The following is a 22,902-nucleotide window of genomic DNA, read 5'->3' as shown; positions in this document are numbered from 1 at the left end:
CCCTTCCCTTACCCAGCTTGCACCTGGTTTTAAGCCCAGCATCCTAAAACGGAGGTACTGAAGCGGAAAGTAGGAGCCCCTTTTTGTGCGTGTGTTGGGGTTTACGACTGCAAAAAAGAGCAAGAAAGAGAGAGAAACCTGAAGGTGAGAAAGAATAGGAGTAAGATGAAGAAAGAAAAAGCCGTGTGAACTCAGAAGCAAATGGGAAAATCTGGGAGGTGAAATTATAGATATGACATAATCAAATTATTATCCCAAATTATAGATATGATCACATCACCGTTGAATCCCCCTGTAGCCCCGAAGCTTGGGAAAAATCGCATGTTGTACCTATATTCCGGTCTTCATGTGTTTTTTTTTTTTTTTGTTCTTTTAAATTCCTATTTGCTTTTCAAGGCTTTAAATTAGATAATTTTTATACCAGAGACTCTATACAGAAAACTAATGAAATGCTTAATAGACACATTAATAAAATCAGTCTATCATGTATCTAGGAAAAAGTTAATGGAGGCTCTTATAACCGAGAGTTTATAAGAGCAAGAACTTGACAGCTTTACTTTTTGTTTTGCTTTTGTAGTTGGTGTTGTGGGTTATTTTGAGAATGTTTGTTTATGTTTTGGGTTGTCACGTGAATACAATTTTGTCAACTGGAACTGCTGTGAAACTTTCTATACTGTGAGATAATTTGACAAATAAAATGATATGATGTCAATTTTAGATATATTTTTTTTATAGTTTTATACAACTAAATATGCATTAGAATAAAAATTATGGGCCTAACTAAATCATATTGTTGTTTATCATTCCATAATTCACAACAAAAAAAAAAAAAGAATTTGCTGAAGAGAGATATTTGTAATTGAAAATATTTAAGTTCTCTTGAAAAAAAAGTATTTTTTGCATATGGAATCAAAATTGTTTTAGTTTAGAAGTGGGAGTAGCTTTCAAGAGACAGACTTTCTCTACAGATACACTCTGGGGTAGGTAGATAACAACACCTTAATCTATTGATTTATTGTACATATCTGCAAATATCTTTGAAGTTAGCAATTGCAAATTGGGAATTTTGAAAAGATGATATTTTCCCCCTAATTGAAGCTAGTATTATTATTAAATTATGCAACAAGCAATTTCAGGATAAGAATCTAATAAATTACTCGAACACAGAAACTAATTTTTTTTTATTTCTTAACTTTTTTTTTTTTTTTGTCAAAATTTTTCCTGGACTACTAGCGTGACAAAGCAAGATATTTGGATGGGATACATACACAATTTAAATGGTGGTAGTAAAAGTTAATGGAAGAAGTTCTAATATTAATCTAGAAACGCTAACTGCATTATATTTTTAATCTTCCTAGCAATGTATAAATTAATAAGCTAACACAATATAAAAAGGACATATATATATATATCTATTATAATAACAAGCACTTTATATAACAAATGTATTCGTTACTAAAAATAAACATATGCACATTGTAAGTGATGTGAGCACCGTTAAGCCAAATACAGCCCCAAAAGTCCAAACAACATCTCAAGAGAAGATGCATGCTCGCATGAGGAAATCACAAACAAATGCCCACGAGCGCACAGAGACAGCACGCGCACGCCCAACATGTGCATGAAGACAACATGGAAGGGCATTCTTGCACCTGCGAGAAGTCCCAATCCCACAAGAATAAGGATTCATTGTTCTGCAAGGATTCCCATAAATCTAACTTCTACAAGGACTAGAATTTCTACTTAAGACCCATTCCTCAACCATCCCAACACCAAAATAAAGATTTAAGTATCAAGAATCAAGATTAAAGATTCAAGAATTAAGAATCAATATTCAAGATTCAAGAAGGATATGTGGCCAAGAGAAAGAGGAGAAGAATGTGAGTTCTACACGGAATCCTCTTTGGATTTTATGACACAAGAATTAAAGAAGAAAAAGGAAACATTAAGGGAGAATGATTTCTTCTCCTATTCAAAGTCCTCCTTGGAATTCTACTTATAGAAGGACTTTGATATCTACTTGAAGTACTTTGATTTCAACTTGAAAAAAAACTTTGATTTCTACTTAAGGAATGAGGATTCTTCGAACATCTTCAATACTAACTCTTACAACAAATTAATTAAATATTCAAAAGTCCAATTCAACTACAACAAAGAAAGATAATTCATCCACAACACTACTTCTTTCTCAAGAGAGAAAAGTTTATGTTTTCATTAAATTTTAGTCTTTTAATTAATATTTTAATGCTTTCTTAGATAAGGTAGAATTAATAATTTGATTAGAATTTTTAATTCTATTTTTTAGTAGAATAAATATGGTGAAAGCCTATATAAAAACTACATTTTAGGTTGTATTCATTCAATTCAGTTCAAGTTAATAAAATTCAAGTTTGCTTTAGCCTTGACTATTGTGAGTGCTCTTTGAGAGGTTGTCTTTAACCATCTTAATTGAGTGAATGATTGATTCTATTTATCAAGGTGGTTTCTTGTGGCGTTTTATTAATCTATTTCTGAGTTGATTATAACTTATCAAGTTAATACTTATGATATTTTAATCAATTCAATTTATCCTAATTATCTTAGTTTGCATTCACAGATTGAATGTGAGTTAAGTAGGGAGAGCTTGTTGAGAGATTAAGTCTTCTGCATATTAAAATTATATATGAGTTTTTTGATCACATTGATTGATCATGAGTTCCACATCAGTAAGTGGTGGTATAAGGTGATGGCTCTATTAATGTACTGTCTCTTTTTTTCTCTTATCTCTCTTTCAATGTAATGTTATCATTGTCATCATCTCATCAATGTTCTTTATGGTATGTTATGTTTTTCATAGTTCTTAAAGATTTAGGTTTAAGGGATTGACCATTTAATTGAGTTAAGAAGATATTTGTTGAAGGTGTTGCACAATTTAAAAATAAGAAATCCATGGTATAATAAAGTAGATATCATTTTCAATCATAGTAAGTCGCTCCATTAGTTACTATTATCTTTTATCAGTGTCCATCCTTTAGTTACAAGCTTAAGGCATTCATCATAAAATATCTTTGATTTTATACTATTTTCACCGTGTAACCAACATTTACGCAAACTATTGAAGGTTAAAGGAATTAGTAATGGTAGGTTATCTAGATCATAGAACTCATCAATTAGGGGCTAACTGACCACTTTTATGGTTAAGAAAAAGAGATCTATATGCATTGTTACAATGTTACAACAAATTTTATGCACTAAGTTTCAAATATGAGGAGTTTGACCATCACTCTAGAGTTTCAAGATAATGAAAATTGTGTTTGGTTTGCTGTCCAAAGGACTATAAAGTTCCCCTAAGGTGGCCAACCAATAGATATGCAATATGAAGTGGAAATGTGAAGACAAGCAAAGACTATTTTTTTTTGAGCCATGATTAAAAGATACATCTAACAAAAGTACAAAGTAGACTTCATAATCTAGTTTAATTTTCTCTAATAGCCATAATCTAACTTCCAACTAATAGATTTCATTATTATTCCTTTTGTTGGCTCTATGATAATAATGATTTTATCTACTTATATATATATATATAATTATCAGACTTTCTAGGTTGATATTGCTTGATGAGAATCAAATTGCTTTTCATATAAAGATGGATAGATATTTAATGCTATAAAAGATTACTCTCATCAACTTATAGAAATGGCAAGCTCAAGAAGTTATCTACATGTTAATTTTTGGAAAATATTGAATTTTAACTGGATGAAATTGTTGAATATAATATTTCAATTTCGCGTATTATTGTAATAACAATAAGTTATAGATATTTAGTATATTTGCTCATTTTTTAGCTTTTTCATCTTGAGCTACCCCCTCTGCTCCCTTTTTCTTTATGTTTGTTAATAACAAAGCATAAACATACATGATAATTATGTATCTCATATGCTACATGGTTCATACTATTATATATGTATCGAAATTGGTATAACCTATAAAAAGTTTTTGTAGGGAATAAGAACCTTCTACAACCATATGTAAAATATGAAAATATGCATAGGTATAATAGAGGTGGTCGAGGGGTTAAAACAAATGAGAGAGTCCACTATGCCACCCCAACTTTTCTCTTAGAATGATGGGAAGATAAATACCATGAGATGTAGATTAGTGGGTGCGAATTATTTTTATTTACTTGTCTCGAATATAAGTCATTATTTGGATCAAAATTTGAACATTGTTATAGTTTTGAAGTAGGTTTTTTGTTCTTTTTCTTTCTTGGCTACAATTGTGGTTAATAAACTACATATACTTTTTTCCAAAAAAAATATATATATATATATTTTTTGGCTAGTTTAAACATAACTTAATTAATATTACTAGTGTTTGTTTCTTAGATTGATTTTCCCTTTTTTTTTTTTTTGGGTTTTGGGAATACTATGAAAATTACTAGTTATAAAGTGTGAGTTGTAGATTTTAGGTTATAAGCAATAATATTTTATAAAAGTAGAATGAATGGTTGTTTTGTATACCAAAAGAGAAAATGAATTGATATAAATGTACTTGGTAATTAAATCTTTATGCATTTGTATATGTAAAGAAATAGTATGAATGACTTAATAATTTATTTATCTATTTAAATATTTAATATTTTAAATTGCATTAAATCAAGTAATTTTGTTAACTCTCCCTTAAAATTAATGGCTAAATTTTCTTCTTTACATGATACACTACGTCAAAAGAAAATGTCACATAACATACCATCTCTTCACTGAATTAAATTTTATAGCTCAAAAATTTACATTAGAAAGGTAAAACAAAAGAAACCTAAATACATGCAAAAACGTTAAAAAAATATCCCAAAACCATAAGTTCTATTTCTTCTCCTAATTCAGTCATATATATCTTATAGGGTGCATGTGCGTGTATGTTTTATTAACATTCAATACCTTATACTGAACTGAAATTATATTGCTTAAGTATGAAATTGAAAAAAAAAAAAAGAAAAGAAAACTATATATGATCATATATATATATATTGAGTTTCTTCTTTTTTTTTTTTGTTTTTCTTTCTTGCATTGTAAATGTAAGTCTTTGAAATATAAATTATTATAATTAGCTAAATGACATGACATACTATATTGTAATTTTTAGATGACTTGGCATATCATAGACAAGATAATTTATTTAAGCCAAGCTTAATTACTGATTAACGTAACTACATACTTGATACTCAGATTAAACAAAATTAAATAATTAGTGGTTAATTGGATATTAAGTTTAGACCGTTTTAATTAGATTGTATTAGCCAATCAAGAATTGACATCCACCCAATTCAATACAATGTATACCTGAAGGTTTGTTTCCTCTCCTATTTGGTACCTAACTTGAACACTTTTGTTTGAACACCCACATGGAAATTTAACATCTAGCTTCTCAAACTTAGCTTTAAACGCTATATGATATATTGTTCTATACATCTTTTGGTAGCTAGATAGGATATAGCATGCGTTTGTCTACAGCATACAGATACAAAACTATTCATGTGCATAAGGTGTTTGTTAATTAACAATATATATATATATATCTTCATAAAAAAAATTACATATATCTATATATATACTACCAAGTATATATATATATATATATATATACACACACAATAATATAAGGTATAAATTTTGAAGGCTATATAATTATAAAAGCTTTTGGCAACTGTGTATTTGGATTTAAACTAATGACTTACATTGACGAACCAAAAGTGATGAATTATAGATTAAGCTTTAATTGCCTTTTAAGCACATCACTAAACAAATTTCTACCATAACAACCAACAAGATTAGATGGGTGGGCCTGTGACCTTAAATACCAAGTGATCATTTCATACCACTTAGATTAGACCACAACATCTAGGAATTTTATTCCTTGGATCTTTTACAACAACATCCAAAGATAAACTTGCAAAATGATTTGGTACAATACTTACTTGTATAGGTAAGTATCATTCAGGAAATCCTGAATTTCAGACTTGCTATTAATCCGCTACAAAGCAAGGAAATTAACTATTGAATACAACTTGCAGATCTCAGGCATCTAATATGTATGTATATATATATATATATATATATATATATATATGTATATATGTACATACATGCACCTAAACACACACATAAAAACTCACATACATACATAGCTAGTTGCTTCTTTTTTTTTTCTCTTTTCTGAAACAAGGTGTGACAATTTGATTATTAGTATATCCTTATACGAAAAGCCTACTCATTTCTAGCTAGTTGATGTCATTGCATTTTTAATTTCTGATATGCATTCCATCAAGAGAAAGACACAAAAATCACAATATATCTTGTGCCATAGATTCATCAAGTAGTACACATAGTTGTCTTTAAAGTATGTAGTACATACAAACATACACACATATACGTACATAAGAAAATATCTCTTCAAGTTAATTAGTGAGTAAGAGTTTGGTCTTAATTTTAATCTTAATGTGTGTGGAGAAGTTGTTTCATCATTAACTTAAATATGTTTTCTAATTTCTGTATTGTCAGAAAAAAACTAAAAAAAAAGTTATTTATATTGTTATATATGTTTAAAAGAAAAAATTATTAAGTAAGAACTAATGCTCTGGTTGGCAGCCAAATTATCGGTGACAATTCTTCAAAAATGATGTAATACAGGGTTAGTATAATATATTTGCCATGTTAAGCATGAACACGAGAAGGTTCATAAATCCATCAATATAAAAAAAAAATCCCTCTTCAAATATCTTCTGTTAATTACATAGCATATTGTATACAATTAATTTCCACATATCCTTATTAACAACTGCATATTACTCATCCTTAGATCCTTATGATGGTCCAGAAATATTTTGTATACAGTTCATTAATTAACCATTCCAATCAATAATGAAATAACTATAACAGCGTATTATTCAGCTAATAATTAATATCACCAATCTACCACGGTTTAATAGAGCAAGCACAAGGTAAAGCCATTCATTCATCAAGAACAATACCAAATAGTTTCTAGTTCTGCAAACAGAAATGGGAAGGAGATGGAAGCTAATAAGTTCAGTCATGTTGAACAACCCTAAGCCAAGCCGCATGAAGAATGTCAAACATAAGAGTAATTATATATGGTCCCAAATCACGAAAGAGTTAACAGATCTACTAAATATGATTGGTTCATTTCAAACTTTTATTAAAAATTCTTATAAACAAAATTTAAAATATACCAGTGATATTTATTGAGTATATCAACTTATCTATGTTCTTAAGAAGCACAATAGTTTTCCAAAGCACATGCAAATATCCAAAATAGCAAGTCAATTGATACATAACAATAAGCCATAATTAAACCTCCATGTACAGGCACTGCTATTTCTTAGTTCCCATTTGAAGGTGGCGACGAGCATTCGCAAACAACCTCAGTCTCCACTTCTCTTCTATGGAAGTTCCTGTGGCAGCCACAAGCAGCACATGTAAGTGCTGCACTTGTTCCTTCCTCTCCACTAGCCATAAACTCCCTGCAGCCATCGACAGCGTACCCTCCAACTCCTGCAGCGTGATTCTTTTGGCACTCTGCATATCTCACACTCCTCACCGTCAAAGGAGTTCTTGAAGGCTCCTCTCTTCTCACAACTACCTGTCGTTTCCTCATGCTCGACCCTTCAAAATTTTTCTTCTCTGAAGCTTCCTTTTTTTCTAGAAAAAAATGATTCTTTTATTTTTTTCAATCTGAGTTCAGAAAGCCAAAAGCAAAAGCTGGGAAGAAGCAAAGAAAATTTGGAGAACGCAGAGAGGTAAACGAGAGCAAGGAGAGGGATGAAGTTAGATCATTAAAAAACCCTAACCCTAAATGGCATATTTATAGAGAAAGTCTTGATTATATAATATGCTTAGTTTCTCTATATAAAGCATAAGTAAACATTTAAAATTTAATTTAATATATACTTTTGAGTGGCTAATAAGCCTAGCTGAAAAGGTTGATGTATATACAAAATGATTGTCCAACTGCCTTAACAACTCATAGTTTAAAATTAAAATAAGGAGATTAAGTAAGGAAATAATAAGATCCCCGAAATGATGAGAAAACTTTCCTTTTCACCAAACACAGTGGTTGGTTTAAAATGGAATGAACAGCTAAGCCTTACTTTTTTATTTTTCAAAGAAAAACAAAAGACCTAATTATGGAGTGTTTGTGGCCCTAAACAGATACTAAAAGGCAGATTGTGGGGTGCTTTGATACGATACCAACATCAATTGTCTAGCTTATTAGCTTCGCCTAAAAACGTGAATTTCATAACTAAGCTTCCTAACTTTGTACGGACTACCCAGTGTTACCCCTTCAATTTTTCTTGGTTCCATGTATATTCTAATTCAAGGCACTCACTAGTCACTTACATTTTCTGCATAGACATAGTCCCCTCCTTTTCTTTTGTTGAGTTTAAAGTTTGAGGAAACATTTTAGGCTTCTAGCTTAATTTGGATTCACTCTCCATCATACTATACTATTATAGATATATATATCATGTGTGTGATTGTCATCATCCCCTTGTAATTGATTAATTTGTCTTTAAAATGCACTAGTTACCTCTGTTGATTAATCATTTTCTTTTGGTCTTAAACAGACCGAATTTGACTTTACTAGCTAATTAGTGTGTCTTATTGCACAACCCTTATGTAGCTCTCTATTGCTTTAGTTTGCACAACCTAAAGCATGATGTACGTGCATCAATATTATGAAGAAGTGTTTCTAAAAGAAGAAGACATCAAAAAACTTTGAGATATTCAAATACTTAAGAAGAAACAAAGCTATTCAATATTTGATTTATTAATTTCTTTCTCATGTCTGCAGTCTTATTGGAAGTGATAATAGTTCAACATGTAGTTCTTTTTCGTCGAAACATGTATTTTTTAAAAAAATTTTAATTACTCAATATAAAAATATTACAAAAATAATAACTTATACTAATAATTAAAAATTATTGTTATAAAGTTATTTTCTGTTAATATAATTTTTAAATAACTGTATAAATTATTTTATTTTTTATCGAATTTATAAATAAAAAAAAATACTAATAATTGTACTTACTGTTGGAATAGATTTCATTATATATTTCAACCACAGGTGACTATTGTTATAGGTTATTAATTTACACAAAAGAATTGTATTTTTTTGTATAGGCTGTTGAGACAAGAAGCATTTCCATAGCTTTTACAAAAGGTTATATATTGATAAAAATTATTGTTACATACTTTATATTATTGCTCAATGTATAAAATTTTAAAAATAATATTTATACATTTAAATTAAAAATATTATTATGTTAATAACATTAATATTATTATGCATGTAGAACTTACGAAAACATAACAAAAATATATAATATTTAATTTTTTTTTTATAAAAAAAATTACAAACTTCAATTATAAATTTTGTCATACATAATGTTTCTTTACAATATATCTATTTATAAAGTAAATTTAAAGGATGACTTAGTTGGGATACGTGCCAGGACTTGATACACGAGGAGTGTAACGACCCTTAAAATTTAAACGAAAATGTATATATAAAAAAAATTCTAAGTGCGGAAGCGAAATAAAATAGATTATAATTAACATCCCTTACACAATAATTAAAACGTTTAAACGTATGAAAAAATAAACTAACTAAATGAAATACTATGAATGAATACTATAAGGAAAACTAATAAATTCTTAGGCTTCTACTCGCCGTCTTCATGCAGAACGGGCTCGGGAACCAAGTCCTCCTTATCTGAAATGGTTAAGTAAGGAATGAGCTACACTACCCCAGTAAAGACATCACACTATCTCACTGTCACAGAAATAAAGGTTGGTAGAAAACAAAAACGACCAATTGAGCATAATTTATAACAAACTTATTTATTAATAATAAAAACTTTTATTGTCCATTAACCTCAGTGAGATTCATGAAAATAACTTATGAGAAATCATAACATCATAAACATCATAAGATCATGCACACTCTGTAACATAACACATATAATACTTTTGTATTTCAATATCAGACAACAAATTTCCTCTTTTATCAGCCTACTAGTATCCATGGGGATCCATAGGGGGTCCCCGCTACACGTGAATCATTCACATTAATAACTTAATTCCAGGGCCGTCCCCATACCCCATCCGGTATGGGCGTCAAAACTATAAACCTCAATACCCCGTCCGGTATGAGAGTGAAACGGGCCGTCCTCATACCCCGTCCGGTATGAGCGTCAAAACACATAAAGTCTCCATACCCCGTCCGATATGAGAGACCACGTTTTCGGTAGGGTTTTCTATGGACCCGGTCCGTCCACCATCTCCCAAGATATCTAGTCAGGCTCTCGACATTATCCATTTATCAATTCGCATACATTTTTCTATTCTTTTCTTAATATCAATTATCCAATCAAACATAAATACGTAAATCAGTAATTGACACCAAATAAGACAACACAACATCGGGTTTACAATAATTCAAACCATAATAAATAAAACCGTGATTCATGCATACAAAATTATAGAATAAACATATCAGACACCATATTTCATTTAAAATTGTAAAATAAATCAAACAATAACTGACCGAAAAATACATCAAATTCGGACTCCATTAGCAACTTTAATTAATTATACATATCTATTAATTCATAAATACCTTTTTATCATTTATTAAGCTTTAATGTCGTAATATGAAATAGGGTGAGAGATCCTTACTTGTTTCGGAGTCTGAAATCGGGTTCTCACTGCGCATACGGGTAGTCCCTAGATTTCTTGAAATTTTTCCAGAAACTGAAATACACTTCCGGTACCTGCACATGTCCCTAAAAAAAATTTCAAATCAGACCCAAGGCCCTTTTGGCCAATTTCGAAATTCCAGCACGGTGGCAACGCCCTCCGGCAACGGCGTCGTCTCCCACAGCGGCGATCCACATCGGGTTGGCCGTTTCCGGCCGTTTTCAGTCGAATTCGTCCAAACTTGCATTGGTTCCTGTGATAAAACACCCCTAGGACCCTCGGTGGGCCAAAAAATTTCAGAAAATCGAGACTTACCGACGGCGAAGCTCTTGGGTGCGGCGGCTCCTCCGGCGCGAGTTGCGATTTAGTGTTTTGCTTCGCTCAACCTATAGAAAAAAGAATGGTGGTCACAGTGATATAAAAATTACATCGAACAGGAACCAGAAAGGGCCTCATCGGAGGCAAAAATCGAAGAAACCCGCGGCGGTGTTTTCCAGCCAATTGGCCAGTGGTTTGGCTCCGATTTGGCGAGGTTCAGCATCGAAAAACAAGCTAAGGGGAGAAATTTTACCTCGTTTGGCGGCCGAAAAATCCTCTGGTGCGGTGGCGGGTGGCGGCGGCCGGTTCCTCCAGTGGCTGAGTCGTCTTCTCCGGCGAGGGTTCTGGCAGCTAGGGTTTGGGGTTGGGTGTGGATGCGATTATTTATAACCTTACCCTTTTAATCTTAGCCGTCTATCATGATTTAATATGGGTTATTTGATCGCGATTAAATTAGCAATAAATTTGGACCGTCCATCGCGATGCGATCTGGCCCGTCCGTGCATGATCAAATCTGGGCCGTCCGCACACGTGAGATCTGGACCGTCCATGCGCGCTTTTGATCTAGGACGTCCGTGCGCGCGGGAACGGATCTGGACCGTCCGATCGTGCGCACGCGGATCGTCCATGTGTCTCCGTCCCGCGTGGCTTCCCGTGTCAGCGTCCCTGCCACGCGGCGTGTCCTGGTTGGCCGGGGCTGCTGACGTGACATTATTTTTTTAAATTGCGTTTTGACATTCGGTTTTCGATTTTCTTTTCAAAAACACTCACAAAATCTAAATTTTCACTCATTTTTCTCAAAATCAATTTTAATTAAATTTCAAAAATAATTTTACCTTATTTTATTATTATTATTATTTTAATTTCTATTAAATTAAATTAAAACTTTATAAATTAATTATTAAAATAGAATAAAATTAAATAAAATTTTAATAAAAATTAAAATAAAATAAAAAAAAAAAATTTAGGTGTTATAAGAAGTCTCCAAAATAGATTATGGAGCTGCTTATTGAGATTTATGAGGAGAGACATGTGTGTCGGCTCTCCCAATGAAGCTTCTCGGAGACTGTGGAGGTTGTTTGTTGGAGGTGCAAGAGAAGAGGGGGGAAAAGGAAAAAGGGAAAAGGAAGGAGGATTCAAAAGTTTGGGCCCTAAACAGGCTTTAGTGAAAAAGCCCAACAACATAATCACATTGTTGACCCAATGCAAGAATTGGGTTTTTTTTTTTTTTTTTTGAAAATTTCAAGGCCTCTAGAGGAATTTTCCAAATTTTCTTTTAGAGACTACTCGGCTTTAGATAAAAGTGTTTTCTTGAATGAAAATCTTTGCCAATCAATTTGCACCACTCATCATCCTTCAACCACCGTGTTGGATGGGCTCCCCCCTATCAACACCAACAATGTTAAACATATTTCTATCTATAACTAATAAACAATTCACCAAAAAAAAAAAAGACCTTCAAGATCCCGAAAAAAAATATATATATATATATATTTGTTTAAATCTAAAGAGGAGATTACTTATTGTCTTGATATATATGAAAAATCTATTTTATTTTATAAATTGTTAAACACATTTTCTTTTTGTCCGCTAAACAAGGTTAACATAATCTCCCTTATTTTTTTTTATCAATATTAACATATTAACTCCGAATCATTTAAGCAAATATAAATTTTTAATTTTTTTTAAAATGGTAGTTATTGATGATTCTTGGATCTTCAATTCTTTGTATTTGAAGATTTTTATATTTAGAATGATATAAAAAATAAAATATTTTTAGTTATAAAAATAATTTATAATTGTAAAGATTTTGTCATTTCTTCAAAATCAAAGAATATATAATTTGAGAAAAGATATAATTAATAAATAATTTACAAAAAAAGACTCTCAAAATTCAAAAAGATTATTTTGTTTAAATCTCTTTTCCTCTTTATGTGTCTTGGCTTATATGAAAATCTACCTTATTTTGTGAATTGGGAGGTGTATCTTCTCTTCACCTCTTAACCAATGTTAAAATAGTCCACATTTTTTATTTATCAATATTAACACATTAATTCCTAACCCTTTAAAAGCAAAAAATAGCATTTTTGAAAATTTTCAAAATTGGTAATTATTAATGATACCTGGATTTACAACTCTATCTACTTGAAGATTTTTATATTTGAAATAATGTGAAAATAAGATATTTTTGCATCTTTAATTGTACATATTTGGTCATTTCTTCAAAATTAAGAAATATATTTTGAAGATATATTTTTTTATAAATTTATAAGTAAAAGATATAACTATTAAATAATGTACAGAAAAAAAAACTCTCAAGACCCAAAAAAATTATTTTCGTTTAAATTTAAAGAAAAAATTACCTTTTTTTTTTAGTATTTATATATCTTAGCATATAAAAAAAATTTACCTTATTTTATAAATTGTGAGGTGCATTTTTTTACCCTCTAAATAATGTTAAAATAGTCCTAATTTTTTATCAATATTAGCATATTAATTACAAACCATCCAAGTAAAGATAGATTTTCTAAAATTTTTAAAAATGATATTATTGAAGATTATATTTCAAAGATATAATCCTTTATAAATTTATAAGTAAAAGATATAACTATCAAATAATATACAAAAAAAGACTTTCAAGATTTAAAAAATTATTTTTGTTTAAATATAAAGAAGAGATTACTTCTTTTCAGTATTTAACATATATGAAAAGTCTATCTTATTTTATAAATTGTGAGGTGCATCTTTTCTTTACTCTCTAAATAATATTAAGATAGTCTGCATTTTTTTTTATCAATATTAACATATTAATTACAAACTCTCTACGCAAAGATAGATTTTTTAAAATTTATTAAAATGATAATTATTGAAGATTTTTGGATCTATAATTCTATCTATTTGAAAATTTTTACATTTGAAATAATGTGAAAAATAAAATATTTTTAGATATAAAAACAATCGTAACGAATAATTTACAAAAAAAAAAAGGTACCTTAAATGTCCAAAAAGATTATTTTCATTTAATTTTGAAAAATAAATTTACTTTCTTTCTTGGCATATATGAATAGTTTATCCTATGTTATAAATTGCAAGGTGCGCCTTTTCTTTACCCATTGAGCTTGAAAAATATTATTCTCTTAAAAATACTTAGAGAAATACTCAATAAGAATTGCAATCTACAACATGGCAAAAGAATCCCACACTCAGTTCTTGGCTTTCGTTCTTATTTTTTCAGGTTTGTCCAATATTCTTTTATATTAGAATTATATGCAAAAGGATGTTTTTAACATATAAATAACGACTTAAAATAATACTTTTTTTATGTAGACTTCTATTTTTTACCATCAATATTCAAGTACAAGATATTTCACAAATTATTTCATGTCTAACAATTTTTTTAATTAATGCATTATGTACATAATCTAAATGGCATTAATATTTATTTTTTAAGTTAAATTATAGTAAGATACAATTATATTCTCAAAGTAATTGATATTTTTCTCCTTAAATTTATTACAGTTCTTTTAATTATTCCTTTAACTAAAGGACAAAAGAGATATCAGTAAGTATTAAATTCTAATGATTGTATCATTCTAAATTGTAGAAAACAATGCTTGGAGCAACATAATGGGAACGGGCAATGTATTGAAAAAGTATCCGGTTCTGGAACATATTTTTGTACTTGTGTTTATAATTGTTAAGTCTGATTTAACCATCATTTTTATGAGGTTAAAATTTTTAAATCGTATACCATTAAAAAATAATAAAAATATAATAAAATCTTGTTATTCTATATTTGCTTGTGCTTTGAATTAATATACAAGAAAATATTGTATTTGATTTAATTATATTTTCTGATATGTTAAATTTTAGAAATCATATACTATCATAAAAGTAATAGTAAAATCTTCTTGTTCTATGTTTATTTGTGTTTTGAATTAATGAACACAACAAATATTTGCCTAGCATTACCTTTTGGTTTTAAATTATTATATGAGCCAATTAATGAAGATTCATTATATCATAGTGCAATCTCAAGAAAATATTTATATGCAAGTAAAAATCAATCTTAAATTTAATTCATGATTTAGAATTGGAGAAAGATTCTCTGGATTTTAAAGGTGAGAAACCTTAAGATATATCAAGATTTATATTTTAGATTTTCATTTACATGATTTACAACCATTTGGAAAACATATTCTCTTTTATTGTATAGAATACTTGTGGTAGAAATTGCTACAAAATGAATTGCATTTCTATCTATTTTTTTAGATTTTAATATAGTAAACTTCTCTTCTAATTGATTTTATTCAATGCGCTATGACATTATTATACTTTTTATCTTTTTTTATGCTATTATATTTTTATAAATATCACTTTTATCATATTATATTTTGTCACACTATTAAAATTAAGTAATATAGGGTAAAGTTCATATTAGTAAAGAAGAAGTTCATTGGGATCAGTAACTAGTGGTAGAAATTGCTACAAAATGAATTGCATTTCTATCTACTGTTTTAGATTTTAATATAATGAACTTCTCTTCTAATTGATTTTATTTAATGCGCTATGGCATTATTATAGTTTTTGTCTTTTTTCGATTTTGTTATATTTTCATAAATATCACTTTTATCATATTATATTTTATCTTACTATTGAAATTAAGTAATATAGGATAAAGTTCATATTAGTAAATAAGAAGTTTATCGGGATTTGTAACTAGTGGTAAAAATTGCTACAAAATGAATTGCATTTTTATCTATTTTTCTAAATTTTAATATAATGAACTTCTCTTCTAATTGATTTCATTCAATGCCCTATGACATTATTATAGCTTTTATCTTTTTTGATGTTGTTATATCGTCATAAATCTCACTTTTATCATATTATATTTTATCACACTATTAAAATTAAGTAATATAGGGTAACGTTCATATTAGTAAAGAAGAAGTTCATTGGGATCTGTAACATAGATGTTTTTTTGATCTAACATATGAAATATATTTGTTTTAAAAATCATTATAAATTGTTTGTCTACTTAGCTAATCAAGATATATTTTTAATATTGCATTGAATAAAATGTAGTGGTTTTAGAGGTCATATGGAATACTTATAATTGACTATCTACATAATATGAACATATACCTAGCATGTGAAAATAAAAATTGATTATACATATCTATTATATATACTATAAAATATTATATATATGTGTCTATAGCACTTAGAAATATATATTGACAAAGGTATATTAGACTTTTTGACTACAAAATGTTTACATGAATTTTTTTGTATGATGATAGATAAATACATAAGTATATTAGATACTTGTGATGCTAGTAAAGGAGTCAATGTAACTTATTCTAAGTTACAGGAGATTCCATAACCAAGATATAGCTCAAAATCATATAGAAGACTACAAGGGAATTCATGGCAATATGAGAGCTTATATGGACGCTCACAGCCTCAAGAGGAAGCATTATTATGGAGATCCTCTGTTATTAAAAGGATTAAAAAATACATATCACATCTATCATATATTCCGAAATTAAAATTACAATGCTACATTTTACAATGAATCCTAATTTATCATTATTATGGAAGACATAACAGATAATTATTTATTTATATTATGAATAGTTAATAAAACCAGTCTCTCAACACTCGTATTTATGGGCATATAGATTCTCACAGTCAATACAGTAGGCACAATCAAACTCCTACCATAATATAAGTGGGAATAGAGTACTGACGAGACTATACTTCTCTCATAATAATTGATGAACATATGATAACGAACTTAGATTCTGTACTTAAAAAATTTATGATGATGATGACAAAATAGAGAGAGATTTCAATGAAACTTTTTAAGTTTAAATTTTTAATAGAATTTTAGAGAAAGCTATAGTCTTGGATTTAAAAATGAAATAGGTTGAAGTGGGTTTGGATTTGTCTTGTGGGGTTTGAGGGAGGTTTGGAAGTTGGGATTTTCAAACTAAAAGTAATTTGATGGGTTGTAAGGGATGCAATAAATTAAATGGTTTGAAATGAAGTTTGAGAATTTATATTGTCTGACTATCAACAACAAATTTTGTTAATAAAAACTATCTATTACAAATATTTCTTATTGTAAAGGTCGACATTTACTATGTCATATTACAGAGCCTTGAATACTAGAAGAAAAATACATATACCTAACAAATTAAGTGAATACCTAAAATTGTGGTAATTTTATTTCTATCTTTTCATACATAATCGAAAAATGGAAAAGATTCTTCAAGAGTCTCAGGTCCCAGAAGTGCATGATAAATATCGCCAAAGCCCAAAACTGCAGATGAAATTAAGTGAAGTACCCCAGATACAAAGTATGAAAAAGTATCTATAACTTCTCCCCCAGGACCTACCTCCCAGCCTAGAGTCACTAGGTGGGGAAGTAAAATTAATCCTTGTTCATAGGATCTCCTACCCCGAATAGAATTCTTTGACGAGTTCCCCTTCATCTAGTCTTCTTTTTTAGACTAAGCTAGTCAATCACCTACTAAAAAGAGTAAGAAAAATGGATTTCAAAAAGTGAGCGAGTGGACTCGAATTCGCAATCAGAGAGTAGGTTATTCAGAAAGAATTCTCAATAAACAGAAAGGAGGAGGAAGAAGCGAAATGCCTAGTGATTCCGATTGAGACATCGAACTTTCCCTCCCTATTGGAGAAGTACCAAAGAGAGAAAAAAGACTAGGGATCACCTTAGATGAACAATAATTAATTGTATATGTCTATTTTTAATAATGAAAGAAAGTTTGTTATTAAAGTATCTGTCACTTTATGTTAGTTTTTCTATAATAATATAATTAACTTATATTGGTAATGGTAAAGATTTCAAATTCTCACTTATGATTGTTCCTCTGTGTCTTATCCCTATGAACCTCTAGAAATTAATAATGTCCTGATACAATTAAAGAACTTATGAGAGAAGATAAAAATTTTGATTTACTTTCTATGTTGTTTTGATTGTCTTATGCACCAAATCTGTTAATTTACTTATTTTGTTAATTTATTATTATTATTTATTTTTTAAACTTAATTCATTATTTTTACTTGTCAATATAAGATTAAAGAAAAACCGTAAGAAGAGTGTAAAAAGAGCAATATGCATGCATGGGAGAACCTATTACATATACTATTTTTTTTTCCCCAGATTTTAGTATATGGCCAATTGTAACGACACCCATCTTTAAAATTCTATCTATAATTTACAGTTTTTTTCTTTAAAAAAAGTTATGAATTTAATTTATATATATATATATATATATATATACCTAATAGATGGAAGGTCTTCGAAAATCTTTCCTAGTTCCTTTTTTCAAAGGTCAATCTTTCCTAAATCTTTTTCTTGTAAGTCTTGCTGTTGAAATAAGAAGTACAATATTATTATAAAATTTGAATAGTTCATTCAATTGAAAGTTGCATGCTGCTCTAAAATGAATTAAGTTGGGAAGGTTGGCCTCATGTTCTTCTGCTGTGTGCCAGCTGCACCCATCACTTCACTGTTCCACTGCACTAAATGTTGTCTGGAGAAAGAATTTGCATTCTGTACGTTATTGATTTTTTTTAGATAATTACTGATTTATTGAATTAAGAATTATGTTGTAATTTAGTTTTATATTTTTTTTCTTGCAATACAATCCTTTTAACTTATAAAAGAATTCGAAACCAAAATTTTTAATTAAAATTTCTATAAAAGTAAAAAAAAAAAAAAAAATTTAATATTGTTTGAGTAATATAAATAAATTTAGAATTAGAAACTAAAAAATCAAAAAATAGTTATAGTATTTACTTTCTTTTTCATAAATTTATGATCAAATCATTAAAAGCTCTTAATTAAGGCCTAATTATAACATAATAAATACTTCGTGAACTAAAATGACATTAATTTGTCCTTACTCTTTTATGTGTTAGGTTAATTTTCATCCTTTACATCGCAGACCCTTTGATTTAAGGTCAGCAGACAAGTATTTATTGAACCATCTTGTATAGTCAAAGGAGAAGATGAAAAGGTCTACCTAAGTATTATTGTTCCATAATTGAAATAAAGACCCAATTATTTTACAGTTTATAATTTCTTTAATAAAAAAAGAGAGAGAAAGAATTGTGTGACATTTCTTTTTCTTTTATGATTTTTTTCAATCCTTTTTAAAAAATTTTCTTTTTTTTTTTTTTGAGGAGGAGAATATTTCTTTGATCTGCATGTATATATATGTGGTGTGGATTCTTACCACTTGCCATATATACTATAATAGTGTTCATGAGGACCTTACCGTTTATCTTCTGGCTTTACATGAGTAAGACTTATTTTTGAGGCTATAGCTAGCTAGCTACCTGTATATACGTATATAATATGGCTTGTATTAAAATTGCTAAACTTGTAAAAACTCCACCACCAAAACTATTCACATGTGCATTTAAGTCTATTTGATCTGCATATTTCCAAAGCTGTTTCTGCCTATAATACACTGTAAACAATTTATACATTGAAAAAAGGGACTAAAAGCAACAAGTGCAATAATAGCATATTCTTCTAATCTTTATTAGTTGAAACGATAACTCACTTCTCTGCTTTTTTTCTTGGTGAAGAGCATTCAACTTTAACTCATGAGTCACGATATACAACATATATATAAATATATATATGTTTTAACTACTGCTGCTTGGAGAAAGTATGTGGAGCTTCTTTTGAGTCTAAGTTTCAAATTTTCATTTCTAATTAAAAATCTATCATGTAATGAAAAAAGCAATTACAAAAACCATAAAGACTTTCACGAAACTATATGATCTGGGGAATTTACATCACACACTTTAACTTTACAGACAGGCCATAGTCAGCTTACTAATTATGTCTGTGTATCTTCTTGCTTCAATTAATCAAAGGTATGCATGGTGGTTGACTTTCTAGCTTCTTGGCATGCACAGGCTCACAAGAAAGCAAGTCAAACTTTAATTCTTCGTCTCAAACAATAAATAAAAAGCATGGCTGGCCTCTATTAGTGCAAACTTGGCTCATCCATCCAAACTTTTTCAGTCTACATAATTTCTTTCTCATTTTAAAAGCTATTTTTGCTAATTCCACTTACACGCACAGCTAAAAACAATCGTTGGATTCAGAATCTTCATGATTTTTTGGATTAATTTGATCATACATATATAAATAAACTCACAACATATTGTTAGAGCACAAATTTTGGTAGAATCTAAAACTTATATATTTCTCTAATTATTCCACAGGAAATATTTCTATATAAAATTAATTTTTATTGTTCTAAAAAGTACTGTTACCCATTTTTTGGTTTTGCAACGTGAAAATTTTGGAATAAATTTTACAACTATTTTGTATTTATTCAAAGTATAACTTAAAACTTCTAAGATAAATGTCAGTAATTTATTGATCTTTCAAACACGTGATGCATACAGTCAAAAGAACTGGGTTTTTTTTTTTAAACTGTTAATTTTCCTTCTCAAACCAAGATGAACCCAATTAATGCAAAGTCTTAAGAATTTTTTTAAGGAAGAAAAGTATAAAAGACTTCAGTACAACTCAACTTTCTTCATGATAGTGACCAACATTGCTCCAATCGCTCAACATTTATATGTATACACATACATATATATAGATCGGAGAGATGAAAACAATAGAACCATGAGTTCAACGTACCTAGATATTTTGAAAGGTGACATACTGCATCTGAACATTTTAAAATTGAAGTCTATCTTACAAAGATCATGAATAGTTTTAACAAGATAATGGCCAAAGATTTATTAGCGCATCTGAAGAAACCTGACATAATAATAATGAAATTTACACTTCGGTTTCTACTATTAATAAAGGGTGACAAGTGACAATTAAATTTCTCCATGACAGGGCCACTGTGGAATAATTCTATCAGTGCAACATGATCATCACCTAGATCCAAAAATAATCAAGATCCAAAAAAAGTAATTAGCCTAAAACAAGAATTACAATCGCTTGCCCTTCAGAAAAAATTAGCATTATCATCTAATGTCAAGTCCCTAAGGAAATCCTTCCCTTGTGTAGTAGCACCTTCATCAAACAGCCATTTCTCAAGCAAAGACAGAGGAACTTGTTCATTGTGTTGATCTGATTTGCTTTCATGGTCTTGGAAAAGGCTAGCCTCAGGTGACACAGACTGGGAGAAATCTGAATTGGAGCTCTCAAACGAATCAAAACCAAACAGTACTGACTCATCAAACCCACCTTCTGATAACTCCATGCAATCACTGTTATTTACTTGGTTCTGCTCAGTGCCTTCACTGGAGGATGCAGACTCAGTCCCCGGAGCCATGTTGCTGAATGAGAACTGAGTTGCATCTGAGTTGGCGCAAGCTGGTTTTGAAGAAGAATCCCTCATCCACCCTTTAAGCAACTTAGCTATGTTCTCTGTGCTTGATGCATAGGCTGATGTTTGCCCTGGTTTTGTATAGGATTTCAGCTGAGACAAACAGTTTGGTTGTTCTGGGTGCAAGGCGTCAACTAAAGCCTGCTTAGCCATGTGAATATCAGTTTGTAGTCTTCTCTCCCATTGACCTCTTGATGTGGGATATGAAGCTGATTGATTATGACCACCTTCTCTGAAATTTCCCTGGTGACCTTCTTCAAGCTTTTTGAGCTTCTTCTTCAAGTGGGTATTCCAGTAATTTTTGATATCATTGTCTGTTCTTTGAGGAAGGTAAGAAGCTATGGCAGCCCATCTGCACCCACAATAAATGCCTCATTAATTAGTCTTTATCAGAAACTGTGAAATTAAATATCTACCACCAGGAAACATATAATAAAAGATTAGATAGTTTCCAGAAGCAAAGTGACCAAGTATTACCTATTGCCTAAAAGAGCTTGAAGGTGAATTATCATCTTCTCCTCCTGCTCTGTGAAGTTACCGCGTTTAATCCCTGGCCTTAGGTAATTAGTCCATCTAAGCCTGCAACTTTTGCTGCACCTAAGCAACCCTAAAACACCCACATCAAAAAATCCAACCATATCAATAAGCATGAACATATATATACATACATACATATATATATCCGCAGTGATCAACTAAAGCTAACAAATTAAAACAAGAGAAAGGCTAGATATCCAAAAAAATATCTCAAGACCAAAAATCAAAACTATTTAGTGAAGAATAGAGTAAAAACTAAAAAGAAATATTTACACACGCACATATGCATAAATATAATGAATTCCTAACCTGTATTGGTAGGAACAGCCCTCCAATTACCAGGACCATGTTGTTGAATATAAGACACTAAAATGATATCCTCCTCAGGAGTCCATGGCCCTTTCTTAACACCCGTTTTATCACAACAGGGTGGTCTTCCCATCCTTTCGATTTTCTACCAAGAAAATTTTCCAAGAAAGCTTCAACCAAAACAAGTTTTATCTTATGCTGTGTTCTTCTCTCTTAGGAAAGAAGCTTCTTTTTTCTCCAGCTTGTTTGTGGGTCTAAGAGAAAAGGTGTGTTTGGCGTTGCATATATAGGAAAAGTAGATGGAAAGAGAAGAAGAAGACGCTGACCTAAAAGCTAATTAAAAGCAGGAAAAAAAAAAAAAAAAAAAAGAGTCAAAAGATGACAGCAAATGCATTAACTCTAGGGTTACCCAAAGTCAGCTGTGCCAATACCTTCTGTGTCTCACAAAACCGCGTGGCATTCAATGTGCCCTTTTAACTCTCTTCATCTTAATTGTTTTTCAAATTTCAATATCACCTTAAACATTAATGTAATTCAATTCATGAAAACAGCTAGTTAAGACGTACATGTAGCTTTAG

The 22,902-nt window shown here is 29.9% G+C and overlaps 2 protein-coding genes across 2 annotated transcripts; both read right to left on the bottom strand.

The window, feature by feature from the left end:
• Positions 1-7,158: 7,158 nt before the first annotated feature.
• MIF2 (mini zinc finger 2) lies at positions 7,159-7,900 on the bottom strand. Its single transcript, XM_022034024.2, has one exon. The coding sequence runs from the start codon at positions 7,648-7,650 to the stop codon at positions 7,375-7,377; it is 276 nt and encodes a 91-aa protein (XP_021889716.1). The 5' UTR covers positions 7,651-7,900; the 3' UTR covers positions 7,159-7,374.
• A 12,948-nt stretch (positions 7,901-20,848) lies between these two features.
• Positions 20,849-22,590, bottom strand: LOC110825543 (myb-related protein 306-like). Its single transcript, XM_022056011.2, has 3 exons — positions 22,325-22,590; positions 21,956-22,085; positions 20,849-21,830 (listed from the first exon to the last, which is right to left on the bottom strand). The coding sequence occupies exons 1-3, from the start codon at positions 22,455-22,457 to the stop codon at positions 21,095-21,097; spliced, it is 999 nt and encodes a 332-aa protein (XP_021911703.1). The 5' UTR covers positions 22,458-22,590; the 3' UTR covers positions 20,849-21,094.
• Positions 22,591-22,902: the final 312 nt, after the last annotated feature.

The sequence above is a fragment of the Carica papaya genome, chromosome 1 (genome assembly GCF_054855325.1).
Source record: "Carica papaya isolate Zhongbai chromosome 1, ASM5485532v1, whole genome shotgun sequence".
NCBI lineage: Eukaryota > Viridiplantae > Streptophyta > Magnoliopsida > Brassicales > Caricaceae > Carica > Carica papaya.
The sequence above is the reverse complement of the archived record's forward strand: the minus strand, read 5'-3'. Positions and strand labels throughout refer to the sequence as shown.

What these genes read in the sequence shown, in the direction of transcription:
- MIF2 (XM_022034024.2), bottom strand. Translation starts at nt 7,650, where the DNA reads ATGAGGAAACGACAGGTAGTTGTGAGAAGAGAGGAGCCTTCAAGAACT.
- LOC110825543 (XM_022056011.2), bottom strand. Translation starts at nt 22,457, where the DNA reads ATGGGAAGACCACCCTGTTGTGATAAAACGGGTGTTAAGAAAGGGCCA. An exon ending in GGCTGTTCCTACCAATACAG is followed by an intron (nt 22,086 to 22,324) that starts GTTAGGAATTCA and finishes TGGGTGTTTTAG; the next exon opens with GGTTGCTTAGGTGCAGCAAA. An exon ending in CAAGCTCTTTTAGGCAATAG is followed by an intron (nt 21,831 to 21,955) that starts GTAATACTTGGT and finishes TTGTGGGTGCAG; the next exon opens with ATGGGCTGCCATAGCTTCTT.